The sequence below is a fragment of the Mirounga angustirostris genome, unplaced genomic scaffold (assembly GCF_029215605.1).
Source record: "Mirounga angustirostris isolate CCGP_5_RB_7025 unplaced genomic scaffold, mMirAng1.0.hap1 SCAF_16, whole genome shotgun sequence".
NCBI lineage: Eukaryota > Metazoa > Chordata > Mammalia > Carnivora > Phocidae > Mirounga > Mirounga angustirostris.
The window spans coordinates 47,557,348-47,571,979 of NW_026991724.1; the positions used below are offsets into that span (position 1 = coordinate 47,557,348).

General features: G+C 50.3%; 1 protein-coding gene across 1 annotated transcript; it reads left to right on the plus strand.

Annotated features, from left to right (window-relative positions):
• Positions 1-6,466: 6,466 nt before the first annotated feature.
• On the plus strand, positions 6,467-14,062 carry LOC123842222 (cytochrome P450 2A13). The gene is made up of 9 exons (XM_064580454.1): positions 6,467-6,692; positions 6,970-7,132; positions 7,942-8,091; positions 8,350-8,510; positions 9,667-9,843; positions 10,324-10,465; positions 10,858-11,045; positions 11,713-11,854; positions 12,387-14,062. The coding sequence occupies exons 1-9, from the start codon at positions 6,513-6,515 to the stop codon at positions 12,566-12,568; spliced, it is 1,485 nt and encodes a 494-aa protein (XP_064436524.1). The 5' UTR covers positions 6,467-6,512; the 3' UTR covers positions 12,569-14,062.
• Positions 14,063-14,632: the final 570 nt, after the last annotated feature.

Sequence of the window (14,632 nt, forward strand, 5' to 3'; positions counted from 1 at the left end):
TGTGGGACGTGTGCACTCATCACTCCTGGATATATACCAAGGTTTTGCTTCCTCATTCGTTAAGCATATGTTTAGTCTTAGTAAACTGCCAGTTTCCTAAAGGGATTGTATGACTATACATCCCCAACAGCAAAGTATGAAACTTCCTTTTTTTTTTTTTTAAGATTTTATTTATTTATTTGAGAGAGAGACAGAGAGAGCACGAGCAGGGAGGAGAGGGAGGAGCAGGGAGAGCAGGGGGAACAGGGAGAAGCAGCCTCCCTGCTGAGCAAGGAGCTGAACACAGGGCTCCATCCCAGGACCTGGAATCATGACCTGAGCTGAAGGCAGACGCTTAACCGACTGAGCCACCCAGGCGCCCCCACCCTCCCTTTTTCTTTAGGATTTTATTCTCTGTTGATAGCTGTTATTTTCAGGATGCTTGACCCAGTAGGAGCTACTCAACCATTACCAGACTCAGAAACTCCCCAAAGCACTTCTAGAGTATGACCCTCCACCCTCTTATGAAAACCCTTCCTTTTTGGAGTCTTTCTCCTTCATCCCCGTCTTCTGTCAAACTTTCTCCCTCTCTCTCCTCTAATACCAGTCCTGCTCCTGTAAGGAGGCACACAAGTGGCCATGGGCATGAGCTGTCCTCACAACCAGAGAGAAAGAACCTTGACTTTCTTCTGCTCCTTGACCTTCCCCTCCCTCAGCTCACCCTGATCCTTGCTGCCATCTGAAACCTGAACACAAACACTTTGCTCTCTAGCCAAACCCCTCATTCTGCTCACTCTCCACTTCACCGTGGTGACAATGCTTGACCGGGTATTTGGTTAATGTTTTAAAGAGCGCAAACTCAACAGAAGGTCAAATATCGCTCCTATTGAGAGACCTGTTTTATTTATATTTCTTTTATCACATTCGTAATCTGCTGCTTTAGGCTTACAGGGAAGTTTTTCAAGAACCACAGGATTATCAGGAACAGTCTTCTGATGTCTCATAAAGAGAAAAGGTGGTAGGGCTTAGCAGTTCAGCATGGTGGTTAAGAGCATGAAATCTAGAGTCAACAACACAAGGCCATGCCCAGGTTTTACCCTGATCAGCTGTGGTGCCCGAAACAACTCACTTCCACCTCTTTGGGCCTTGCTTAACTCATCTGCAACTGGGGATGGTAAACCCAACCTCACGGGCTTGCTATGAGGACTTAAGTAAGATCATGCCCATAAAAAGCTTCACACAATAAGTAAGATAATAAGCTCACTGAATGCTACCAAGAAGGTTTACCTAAGATACTCACGTGGGAATGTTTTGAAACTAGTTAGAGGTGGTTGGTTTCTCAACTCTGTGAATGTACTAAATGCCACTGAACTGTTTGCTTTAAAAAGGGTAATTTTTAATAAGTATTTCTTGATTTATTTTTTAAAATTTATGTATTTATTTATTTAAGCTCTACACCCAACGTGGGGCTTGAACTCACAACCCCAAGATCAAGAGTTGCATGCTCTACTGACTGAGCCAGCCAGGTATCCCTTCAATTAAAAACAAAAACATGTTCATTTGGGAGAGGGTCATAGATTTCAGCCACACTTGTGGGCATGAGCCAGGTTTTTTGGAGAGTTTTGGGTCAGGCTGGGAGGTAGAGGACAACAAGTTGATTGATGAGGTTGCAGAGGGAGAAGGGGGTGTAGCAGTCACATAAGTCCGTTGTGTCCCACCATCTCATGTGTGCAAACCTGGCCTGTGAGGCTCTCTCTGCCCGGCCCTCCTCTCCTCCCCCACCTGTGAACTCATCCGGCAAGACCCAGTTCAAACGACACTGTCTCTAGGAAGCCCTCCCAATCCTCAGCCCCAAGTACTAAATTATTACACATAATTATTAATGAATGCTAATGGAATCATGAGGACTTCAGTTTATCTGGGTCTGCTCTCCCACTAGTCTAAGAAATCCCTAGAAGCATGGATAGTGCCCGGTTCCCAACATGTCCAAGGTGGAACTCATCATCTCCTTCCTCAAACCTGCTCCTGATCTGTGTCCCCAAACTAATAAACGACACTACCATGTACCCCCACACTGGGCTCCTCCCTCACCTTACCCCACACAGCCACACATAACCAAGTAAGAATTGGTTCTTCCCTCTGTATCTTTCTCCAACCCATGCCTCCTCCCCGTGCTCATGGCCCTGTCCTCTGTCCCCTGGAGCCTATAGAAGCCATTTCCGTGTCTCCGGACCTCTAGTCTCATCTTCTCCAAAGATATGAACCATCTGTCTGAAACACAAATTTGGCCATTTTGTTCCCCTGCCTAAGACCCTTCTGGGGCTCCCCATCATCTTAGGACAGAATCCACACTCCCCACCCAGTCACATAAGGTCCAGCAGGTCTGACTCAAACAGCTTGGGTACATGTCTGGACCCAAACAGCTATGGATACCCACTTATGCACACACACACACTCCATAGACAGGTGTGTTCATAAATACATATATCAACATGGACATGCTGATACAGACATGCACTCAGATGTGCAAAGATTTCACACACATGCCCAGAATGACACAATATACGATGTATAAGTAAGAAGATACACAACAGAGGCTTCTAGGAGAACCCACTGCACACACTGGCACGAACAGAAAGACCCAGAAGCACACAAGAGGGTTGAAGGGCAGGCTGACTTGCAGGGAAGACAAAGAACAAGACAGACACAAGGGGAGACGCAGATGATGGGCAAGGTGCTGTGTGGGGGCCATGCCTCCCCACCCCCAAACAACCCCCGACCCACCCTCCTCACACAATGCCTACTCCACTGTCAAGGCCGCCTCCAAGGTCAATGTTCCATTCGCAGCTCCTGGGGGAAGGCTCAGCTGGGTCAAAGAAGGAAGGGCAGGCAGGTTCCCGCAAGGCTTTCTCTCCCTTCCTCCCTTACCAAAGAAAAGGTATTCGGAACTTTAGACCAGAGAATATAAAATCTGGAAGGGGGTTTAGAGAATCCCTTATTCCCGCCTTCATCCTGCAGATTAATAGGAACAGCTAGTACTTGCTGGCACTTACTGCCAGGTACTTCAAACCAATAAATCAATGACTCCTCCCATAATAAACTAAGAGGTACATCCTGTTATTGGCCCCAGGAGGCTCAGAGAGGTGAGGTGACCTGTTTAAAGTCCCACAACAAAGAAGCAATAAGGTATTCCAATCCATGCCTTAACTGTGCTCTTAACTGCTGTACCATTGTCCAGAAAGGGAAACTGAGTACCAGGGAGGGAAAGAGTTTCCTGGGCGCTCCCCTAACTCATCCTGGAAGCTGATACCCAGGCCCTTGCACGCTGACCTGCCATACTCCTGCCCCCGAGGGAGAAGTCATATGATGACAGATGCTAGCCTCACTCCATGTTGCCAGGTTACCAACACGGCCAAGCGCACTTGACCTCTCTGTGCTAAGTACTTCTGTCGGCCATATGCCCTACTCCTCCCCAGCTCATGGCAGCCTGTCTGAACACTCAGTGCCCTGGCTGGTGCCAACTTCACTGACAAACAAACTCTTGAAATTCTACCTCCCTCCTTGCCAAGGAACAGCAAGGGGAAGGCGGGGGTGGGGGGCACCGCAGGCTTGTAGCCAGCCCAGGTGCAGGCTGGTGTTTGGGATTAGGGGGACTGATACCTGCCAAACCTGTGCTAATCCTTCCCTCCTCTGCTCCCTTTAAAACCAACAAACAACTTTCCTCTCTGCTTTGTTCTCTGCTCTTGGTTCCCTCCCCACAGGATTCCAGCTTAGAGGTCTAGAACACTTTGAGCCACATGCCAGTCCTGAGAGCGCCAACCTCACCCACCTGCACTCGTCCAAAGTTGGAGCTGGCCTGAGTGGGCGGAGGGAGGTTTCTAACCTTCAGATGCTGCCTCGTGCCCATGGGGGCCCCTGTCAGGCCCACGGAAGACCAACCCAGCACCCACATGGTGCTCATGTCACAGCCGGCTGGGGCCACCTCAGAGCTACATGGTGCCACCCTGATGACCCCCAGAAGCCAGCCCCAGTGGCCACCGGGGCCTACTCTCAGACCCTCCTGGCGCCAGAGGTGGCTCTGTGAGTGTTCTCCTGGCATCAAGTTCAGGGTCAACTTGCTTTCAATTCCCATGTCTAGCGGGGGCGAGCTGATGCCAACAGCAAAAGTTGCTAGTGTATCTCTGTGTCCAGCGCCGATGCCAATCCCACACCACCCCTTGCTAAACTTGGTCTCCACTTGGCCCTCAGGGTGGGCTAGGCCAGTCAGTGGAGGAAGGAGAAGACACGCTTCAAATCCCAGCTCCCTACCTGCTATCCGGGTGCCTCGAGCAAGTGGCAGTAGGGAAGGCCTGCTCTTCTGAACAGCAAAAGGAGGATGCTATGAATGGGACCCCTGCTAGAAGGATTCCATGAGACCACATGTCCACACACTGGCTCTGCACAATGAGTGCTCGCCAAAGGCTAGCGCCCTATTGTTAAGGAAGAAGGTCGCTGAGGGAAGGACAGCAAGGCTACCATCTTCCCTCACTCCCACTTCCAGCCTCCAGGGCCTGGCTCTCTCCCCACTCAGGAGTTTTCCCAAACCTCTCCCGCCATCGAGAGGGGAGATCCCAGGGAGTGGATCTGAGGGTCTTGGGGTGAGGGAGGACCCCTGGCTGTGATGGGGGTTTCCCAGAAGAAGTATATGGGAGTCCAGCAGGATCAAAGAGTCGGTACCTCCCCCAGGCTTTGACCGACCTTTGCTTTGGACACAGTACCTCCTCTGGTGCCCAGAATCCCCATTGGGACCTCAGAGCAAGGTCAGGATCAGTGTCATTGCCTGTCTGTGTTTGGAAAAGGGGTAGAAGTCCAGAGCCACGTTTAAGTGGAACCTTTCTCAGGAAAGAAGAGTAACTTGTGGTCTCCGTGGCAAAGGGGCATAATTTACAGAAAGCCTCACTGGTCCTACCCAGATCCCTGGGGGAGCTCACTAGGTTCATCATTTCCATTGTTGCTGTTAGTAGTCGTGCTACTAATGTTCCCCATTTGGTGTGTGAGAATACTGAGGACAGACAGCAGAGGGTGGGCAGGGGCTCCTGTGTCTCCTGGTCTGCATGCTTACTCCCCCTTCCCGGGGCTGGGTTTCCCCGCCAGTGGGAAGGGGGCACTTGAGAAGAGGAGGTGGAGTGTGAGGGTGTGGGAGGTCCCTCTGGGGTGATTCTGGGTTTGGCAGGGCTGCTGGCAGCAAAGAGAGGGAGTGATGGCGGGAGAGGATTGGGAAAACTCCTGAGTGAGGAGAGAGCCAGGGAGACCTTTTTTATTTTTAAAGTAGGCTCCACACCCAGCCTGGAGCCCTACACTGGGTTTGAATTCATGACCATGAGATTAAGACCTGTGCCAAGACCAAGAGTCCAATGCTTCACTGACTGAGCCACCCAACAATCTGCTCCCCTCCTGAGACCTTTATTTTATTTATTTATTTATTTTTAAAGATTTTATTTATTTGACAGAGAGAGACAGCTAGAGAGGGAACACAAGCAGGGGGAGGGGGAGAGGGAGAAGCAGGCTTCCCGCTGAGCAGGGAGCCCGATGTGGGGCTCGATCCCAGGATCCTGGGACCATGACCTGAGCCTAAGGCAGGCGCTAATGACTGAGCCACCCAGGTGCCCCCTGAGACCTTTAAACATACATTCCTCCTCATCAAAAACCCCAAATCCACAGCCACAGCCACACATGCTGTCCCATTTCAACTCTTTTTTCTTTCTTTCTCTTTCTTTCTTTCTTTCTTTCTTTCTTTCTTTCTTTCTTTCTTTCTTTCTTTCTTTCTTTCTTTCTTTTCTTCCTCTTTCCTTCCTTCCTTCCTTTCTTCCTCTCTTTCCTTCTTTCTTTTTTTAGAGAGAGAGTGAGGTAGTGCTGGCAGGAAGGAGGGGGGGACAGAAGGCAGAGGAAGGGGGAGGGGCAGAAGGAGAGGAGGGTGGAGAGGAAGGAGAGGGAGAGATAGAATCTTAAGAAGGCTCCCTGCCCAGCCCAGAGCCTGATGCTGGGCTTATCTCACAACACTGAGATCACGAACTGAGCCAAAATCAAGAGTCAGAAGCTTAACTGACTGAGCCATCTGGGCGCTCCCCATTCCAACACCCAGATCTCTGGATTCTTTTCTCTGGAGACCTCAAAATCTACAATGTTAGGGTCCCTTCTCACTCTGAGACCGAAAATCCAAAGCTCAAGAGGCTCCACATACAAGTAGTCTAAACTCTTCAGTTCTGGAATTTGTCTACTGCTTCAATCAATTCTACAGCCCTGGGGTGGTCCCTCCTGAGGGGCAACACACTCTGTCTTGGGACTTACTCCTTGTTAATCCTCCTGGGGTTCCCTCCTCCTGCCTCATTGGCTGTGTGCCAAGCTCAGCAGTGAGCCCAGGGTGGGGGTGGTGTAACTGGAAACTGAAATGGTACAATTATATAATCAGCACCTAACTCTGCCTTTCTCTCCCAGGTCATATAAAGGCAAACAACCCCAGTCAGCATCATCTGACCGTCTCTCCCAGTGCCACCATGCTGGCCTCAGGGTTGCTTCTGGTGGCTTTGCTCACCTGCCTGACCACAATGGTCTTGATGTCTGTCTGGAGGCAGAAGAAACTCTCGGGGAAGCTTCCTCCGGGACCCACCCCATTGCCCTTCATTGGAAACTACCTGCAGCTGAATACACAGCAGATGTACAACTCTCTCATGAAGGTGTCAGGACAGGGGATGGGTGGAATGGGGGTGGGGCTGGGAGCCTGCCTAAATGAGCTGGGACTTGGTGGCAGGGGATGGGCAAGGTTGGGCCAGAGTCTTAAGAAAGTGGAAATTTGCAGGTTGGCCAGCAGGGTCCTACATAAGAAAGAGCAGATTTTGGGATGTCCAGGCCCTTCAGTATCAGAACCTGGGGAAGTGCATGCAGTAGGTGAGGGCTGGGCACAGGCCCAGTTCCCAGTGCGGGCCGCAGCCTCTAAGCATTCACCTGCATCAGATCAGCGAGCGATATGGCCCAGTCTTCACGGTCCACCTGGGGCCCCGGCGCATCGTGGTGCTGTGTGGACACGAGGCGGTGAAGGAGGCTCTGGTGGACCAGGCTGAGGAGTTCAGCGGCCGAGGCGAGCAGGCCCTCTTCAACTGGCTCTTCAAAGGCTATGGTGAGGAGCTCCGGGTGGGGGCGTGTGGTCAGGCAGACTTGATGGCCTCAGTTTCCCCACTGCTCTTCTCCTGACTCACTCACCCAAGGCTGTGGCCGAGTTCTACCCCTGCTTCCCTCTGTCCTTATCCCTGGTTATTGTGGCCTCTCCTTGGTCTTCTCTAGCTTGACTCAGGGTGTCTGAACCCCTGCTTCTCGGCCCACCTCTCTGTTCTCTCTCATGGATGCCTCTTCTTTCTCTGGGTCTGGGAGGAGTTCTTTGGGATTTCTGCCTTGGAGGCCCGGTCTTCCATCCCTGTGTCCTTGCCTCTTACTCCTTCTCAGCTTCTGAGCTTCCCCGTGCTTCTGCCTCCCTCTGTCTGCCTTTTCCTCCTCTGTGTGAGAATCTCACCTTGTTTCTGCTTCATACCCCATGGCTCTATCTCTGGAAACATCTTCTCTCTCCAGATCCTCTCTGTTGTCTCTCCGTATTTTCCTCTTTCTCCAGCTCAGCGTTAGGATCCTTGTGATTTTTATTGCCACTTCCCAGTTCTCCACAGAGGTCAGACTCCTCCTCCCTCCCCTCCCTCTTTCTCTCTGCTTACATGTCTCCGTATCTCGGTTTCTCTGGGCATCTGACTTGCCTGTCTCCTGATTGTTTTCTTCCAACCCCGTCTTGATCTCTTTCAGTATTTCTCTGACCCTGAGTTGTATTTCTCCCTGTCTCCCTCACCCCCCAACCCATCCTCCCACTCCTGCTATCCACTCACCTTTGCCCACCTCTGTCCCCACCCCTCCCTGACTCACCACACCCCTACGCTCCCTCCCCAGGCTTGGCATTCAGCAACGGGGAGCGGGCCAAGCAGCTCCGGCGCTTCTCCATCACCACGCTGCGGGACTTTGGAGTGGGCAAGCGCGGCATTGAGGAGCGCATCCAGGAGGAGGCGGGCTTCCTCATCGAGGCCCTCCAGGGCACACGCGGTGAGTGGCGGCGGGGGGGGGGGGGGGCGGGTTGGGAGTGAGCAAGAAGGAAGGGTCCACCCACACGGACGGGCACTTTCTCCACCGGGAAGGGGACTGGCTTGGGGGAAGGCATCTGGGCTCCAGACTCTGGGATCTTGTGCTGGAAGTTTGGCTCCTCACTCCAGTGCCCTCCTCCAATACTCAGGCTGGCATCAGACCGCCCAGTTGACGCTCCCCCAAATCCCTGTGTCTTCCCCACCCCATCCCATTTCCCAGGTGCCTTCATCGATCCCACCTTCTTCCTGAGCCGAACAGTGTCCAATGTCATCAGCTCCATTGTCTTTGGGGACCGCTTTGACTATGAGGACAAAGAGTTCCTGTCACTGTTGCGTATGATGCTGGGAAGCTTCCAGTTCACAGCTACCTCTATGGGGCAGGTAACCCGTCCAGTCTGGCTCTACAACACCCTTACCACAACCCACCAATTGCTTTCCCACATGGAGACAGGTGCCCTGAACTGCCATCCTCCTCCAGACCAGGTTCCATCAAAACCACTCTTGTGACAATGGAAAGGTTACACCAGAACACCCACTTTCCAAGGACACCTGGATATCTCAACAGATGCTCCCCCCCACCAAAAAACCAAAAACCAAACCAAACAAACAATGAACAGAGCCTGCAGGCAAGGTACATGTTATTGGCCCAGCCATGCCACCTGGGGATGTGTTCCCATCCCAGCTTACCTACTGGTCCCTATTACGATAGTCCATCTCTTAATACCTTAACACCTGAACAAGTGACCACCTCAGCCCACCTCCTGAATATCTGAACACCTGGCGCTATAAAATCCAGCCTGCCAAAGTCATTTGGTAATTACACACGTGTCCCAAACCACCTAGATAAGTGCCCCTATAGAGCCCACTGAAACACCTGAACATCTGGACAGGTGACCCAACCAAGAAGACCCCTACACATGTAAATACCTGGATAGATGTTTCCCCAAACACCCAAATAGTGTCCCCCAACCCAGCTGACTCATTTACAGAAGTGCCCCCCATCAGCCCCTGTGAACATCTGAAACACATGAACAGGTATCTCCCCCACCTCAACACTTGCATACCTGTCCCACTTTCACACCTCAACCCCTAATCAGAAGCCACCATTCTATATCCCTGAAATATCTGGATAGTTGTCTCCAACTGAGCCTACTCCATACCTAGAGATCTAAACAGGTGATCCACCATATCAGTCAGAAAAAATAGGTCAACACCTGAACATGAGTCTCCCAATTCAACCACATCTGAATATCCGAACACCCAGATGTGTTCTGCAATCCAGCCTCACCCCAATACCTGAAACCTGGCTATGTGTCCCAACCCATCTCACCTACATTCTGGGACGGAGGCCTTCACACTCACACACTTCACACACACTGAAACTCAGCTATCTCCTCCCATCCAGCCCCATATAAATCCTAAACACCTGCAGAGGTGCCTTTAACCCACTGCCTTCCTTGCCCTGAGAAAGGTCCTGCTCCCAGCAGGACCTGCCAGTGAACAACTATCCTTCCCTTTCTTCTCTCCCCATCCTCAGCTCTATGAGATGTTTTACTCAGTGATGAAGCACCTGCCAGGGCCACAGCAACAGGCATTTAAGGAGCTGCAGGGTCTGGAGGACTTCATAGCCAAGAAGGTGGAGCAGAATCAACGCACCCTGGACCCCAACTCCCCGAGGAACTTCATCGACTCCTTCCTCATTCGCATGCAGGAGGTACAGCTCAGCAGCCAGGGTGGACAGCTGCAAAGCCAGGCAGAGGGAAACCAGGCTGGGATGGGGCGAGCAGAGGCCCCTTCAAATCATCCCCCTCATAACATCCTCACAATCTCAAGAATAATAACCGTGGCTGCTCCATCCACCAGCACTTGTCCATGGGCAGGACCTGTGTGCGAACCATAAAGCAACACTTCCATACCATGCACTCGCTCTCTGTATCCCTCTCCTAAATATTCCTACCTTAAAAAAGTGACACCAGGGCTGATGAGTAAAGGACAGGTAGGCAGCCAGGTAAAGAGTGTGGGAAGGACATTTTGGGCAGAGCCAGCAGCCTGAACAAAACCCTGGCAGAACTAGGGTCTCTCTTCCCACCTCTGGTCTGGACCTAAGAGAGGTGGGTCCAAATGGAAAGACCCCAGAAGGGCTCTGAGAGCCCTGAAGGGAGTGGGCCTGGCCTGAAGGCCTCTCTCCCTTCAGGAGCAGAACAACCCCAACACGGAGTTCTACATGAAGAACCTGGTGCTGACCACACTGAACCTCTTCTTTGCGGGCACTGAGACGGTCAGCACAACCCTGCGGTACGGCTTCCTGCTGCTCATGAAGCACCCAGAGGTGGAGGGTAAGACTGTGGGGGCGGGGCAGTGAAGTGGTGGCCACAGACCCTCACACTTCCTCTGAGCCCACTGCAATGTCCCCACATTTCCCAGATGTCTGGAACCTCAGACATACCCTGTTATCCAGACGCTAGGTGATATTCTGCTGATAAGCACCAGCTGAGTTTCACTGGCTGTTAAAATCCTGAAATATCTGAACGGATGGGTAAATAGCTCCTGTGCTGAGTCACAGCTCCTGTGTTGAGACCAGGTGAATAGGACACTGCACCAACAATGCTTATGGTCAAGGTCTGTTTTGAATGATCTACGTCCATATCACACATGGATGTACATATTTGGACTATCATCTCCACCCTGAGACCCCTAGATACCTAAACACTTTCCCCTCCTCCCACAGCCAAGGTCCATGAAGAGATTGACCGGGTGATTGGCAAGAACCGTCAGCCCAAGTTTGAGGACCGGGCCAAGATGCCCTACACAGAGGCGGTGATCCATGAGATCCAAAGATTTGGAGACATGATCCCCATGGGCCTGGCCCGCAGAGTCACCAAGGACACCAAGTTTCGAGAGTTCCTCCTCCCCAAGGTACTTTCCTGCCCCACCTAAGGGGACCTCCAACCTGCTCCCTGTGACCCAGCACCCCATTCCCCTTAGAAGCTTCCCAGCCTCTGTCCCACTACCTCAATCAAACACTTCCCCAACCACCATGACCCTTCAACCTTCCCACTCAGAGATTCTTGAATCCAGTATCTCCCCAGAGCTCTTGCTGCAGGGATTATGAACCCCATGTCCCCAAACGTCTTCTCTCAAAAGACATGAACTTCATTTCTAGACCTCCTCCCTCAAGGACACGAGGCTCGTGTCTCCCAAAACATCCCGCCTAGGAGACATAAACCCAATGTTTTTCAAACTTCCTGCCTCTGGAAGCATGAACCCCCATGTCCTCTCAACCTCCTGCCTTGGGAGACATGAACTGCACATCCCCTACACCTTCTGTCCTAAGAGACACAGAACCTGTGTTCTTCAAACTTCCCTTCTCAGGAGACGTAAACCCCATGTCTGCATAGCTTCCTGTCTCAGAGACCTGAATCTCCTGTCTCCCAAAGCTCCTCCCTAAGAGGACCCACACTCCTCCCACACCTCCCATTTCTCATCACCTAGGGCATCCCAATCGTCCCTCCAAGCTCCATGCCTTTTCAGCATACTCTACCCCCACTCCACCTTATCAAATACCCCTTCTCCTCCTCACCAGGGCACTGAAGTGTTCCCTATGCTGGGCTCCGTGCTGAGAGACCCCAAGTTCTTCTCCAACCCCCGAGACTTCCACCCCCAGCACTTCCTGGATGAGAATGGGCAGTTTAAGAAGAGTGATGCTTTTGTGCCCTTCTCCATTGGTAAGAGACCACTGTCTGCTGCCAAGCCACCACTCCCACCAACAGGGGCTCCTTCATCCCAGCTCTCTTCTCTAAGGTGTAGCCTGGTGTCTTTCTCCAGCTTGGAAGTCCCTCTCATGATCTACCTTGGAACCCCTCAGCTGCAACCCCCAGAACGACTTGAGCTTAAGCAGAAGGATAAGGATGATCACACCTGTTTCAGAGATGGGGAAAATCAAAGTCCTTAGTGAGTCAGACACTTGTCCAAAGTCATTTAAATTCTTTAGATTCCTCAGTTGGAGGTGAGGGCCCAGCAGCCATATCTGAGTGTGTACTTGGAGGGAAGGGGCATCTAAATTTCCCATTGCTACAGCTAGCTCATCCCCATCCCATGCACAAGGGAACCTGATGCTCAGAGAGGATTAGAGACATCTCTGGAAGTCTCTGAGGCCACGCTATTCCAGCCCCTCCTCCCTGGGAGAAAGCTTCTGGGGGTGGGTAGAGGGGCAAGGGAGCAGGCCTCACCTCCAGCCCTCCGGTTCTGTGTCTTCAGGAAAGCGGTACTGTTTTGGAGAAGGCCTGGCTAGAATGGAGCTCTTTCTCTTCCTCACCACCATCTTGCAGAACTTCTGCTTCAAGTCCCCGCAGCTGCCCCAAGATATCGACGTGTCCCCCAAGCTCGTGGGGTTTGCTACCATCCCACGAAATTACACCATGAGCTTCCAGCGCCGCTGACCAAGGGCTGTGGGAGCGCAGGGCTAAGGGGAAGAACAAGGTGGAGGGAGGAATCAGGGGTGGGGCTACTGAATCGGGTGGGGTTAAGGGAAGGGCGGGGCTAGTAGGGGGGAGGTGACTTAGGGGGAATGAAGGCACAAGGTGAATAGGAGAGGAAGAGGAAAGGAAAGGCCTTTTGTCTGTTGACTTTGCTGCAGATAGATCCTTAAGAGGTGGGGTAAGAGGGAGAACCTTACACTCTACTGTTAATAATAATAATAATAATAATAATAACGCTTAATTATTTATTGTATCAAATTATGCATCAGTTCTGTGCTAAAAGCGTCACTTACATCACTTAATGCTCACAAACCTATGTGCCAGGGAACGGTGTTCATGTCCATTTTACAGGTGTCAAAGCTTAACTGATTCCCAAGGAATCTACAGCAAGAACAAAAAAATCCTCTTTATTATTAATGAGTTTAGTAAGGTCACTAAACATACAAAAGTCTTTTTCTGTTGTTGTTTTTCTATATATTTTAGAAAACCAAAATTAAAAACACAATAACACTTTAGTCACTGAAAAAAACAAAATACTTAAGTATAAATCTGACAACACGTGTACCGAGCCTGTATGGTAAAAATTACAAAATACTGATGAAAGAAATAAAAAATATATATATTTTTTAAAGATTTTATTTATTTATTTGACAGAGAGAGACACAGCAAGAGAGGCAGCACAAGCAGGGGAAGTGAGAGAGGGAGAAGCAGGCTTCCTGCCTAGCAGGGAGCCCAATGTGGGGGCTCGATCCCAGGACCCTGGGATCATGACCTAAGCTGAAGGCAGATGCTTAACGACTGAGCCACCCAGGTGCCCCAGAAATAAAAAATATTTTTAAAGATTTTATTTATTTGAGAGAGAGAGAGAGAAAGAATGAGCACAAGTAGGGGGAAGGGGCAGAGGGAGAGGAAGAAGCAGACTCCCCACTGAGCAGGGAGCCCTATGTGGGACTTGATCCCAGGACCCTGGGATCAGGACCTGAGCCGAAGGTAGATGCTTAACTGACTGAGCCACCCAGGCGCTCCGAAATAAAATATTTTTTAAATAAATAGACATACTATGTTCATAGATTGGAAGATCAGTACAGTAAAGATGCCAACTTCCCCCAAATTGGTTTAACACAATTATTATAGAAATGACAGCAAGATTTTTTTGGTATGGATTTAGACATTTATTTGAAAATTTATAGGAAGGCAAAGGAAGAGCTAAAACAGTTTTAAAGAAGGGTAAAGAGTGAAGAAACACACTTTCTGATTTGTTCCCTTGGGATTCAGAAAAAGCTCTGTTTAGAGATAAGTTTGTAGCCTTACATTTTCATATTGGAGAGGAAGGAAATCTAAAAATTAATGTAAAAATTAAGTGTCCATCTTTAAAAGTTAGAAAACGGCCTCCTGGGTGGTTCAGATGGTTAAGCGTCTGCCTTCGGCTCAGGTCATGATCCCAGGGTCCTGGGATTGAGCCCCACATCAGGCTCCCTGCTTAGTGGGAAGCCTGCTTCTCCCTCTCCTTCTCCTGCTCCCCCTGCTTGTGCTCTCTCGCTCTCTCTGTCAAATAAATAAATAAAATCTTTAAAGAAAAAGTTAGAAAAAGAACAACATAGAAAATCAAAGATAGGAGTGCTTGGGTGGCTCAGTTGATTAAGCCTTCAGCTCAGGTCGTGATCCCAGGGTCGTGGAATTGAGCCCTGCCTTGGGTTTCCTGCTGGGCGGGGAGCCTGCTTCTCCCTCTCCCTCTCTCTGTGTCAAATAAATAAATAAAATCTTAAAAAAAAGAAAAAGAAAATTCAAAGATAGTGTAAGGAAGGAGACAACAAATATCAATGCAGAAATTAATGGAAAAAACTTTTAAGTTGTTATGAAGAGTATGGATTCAATATCTCTTGTCAACATGGCTACACTTCCTCTTCTTTTTATTTTGATATAGATTCACAAGAAGTTGTAAAAATAAAAAGTACAAAGAAGTTCTGTGTATTCTTCCTCCAGTTCCCCCCTATGGTAACATTTTGCATAACTGTAAGTACAATA

Excerpts from the sequence above, each read along its gene's own strand:
- LOC123842222 (XM_064580454.1), top strand. The coding sequence starts at position 6,513 with ATGCTGGCCTCAGGGTTGCTTCTGGTGGCTTTGCTCACCTGCCTGACC. Across the intron at positions 6,693-6,969 it reads TGTACAACTCTCTCATGAAG|ATCAGCGAGCGATATGGCCC; the intron begins GTGTCAGGACAG and ends CACCTGCATCAG. Across the intron at positions 8,092-8,349 it reads GGCCCTCCAGGGCACACGCG|GTGCCTTCATCGATCCCACC; the intron begins GTGAGTGGCGGC and ends CCCATTTCCCAG.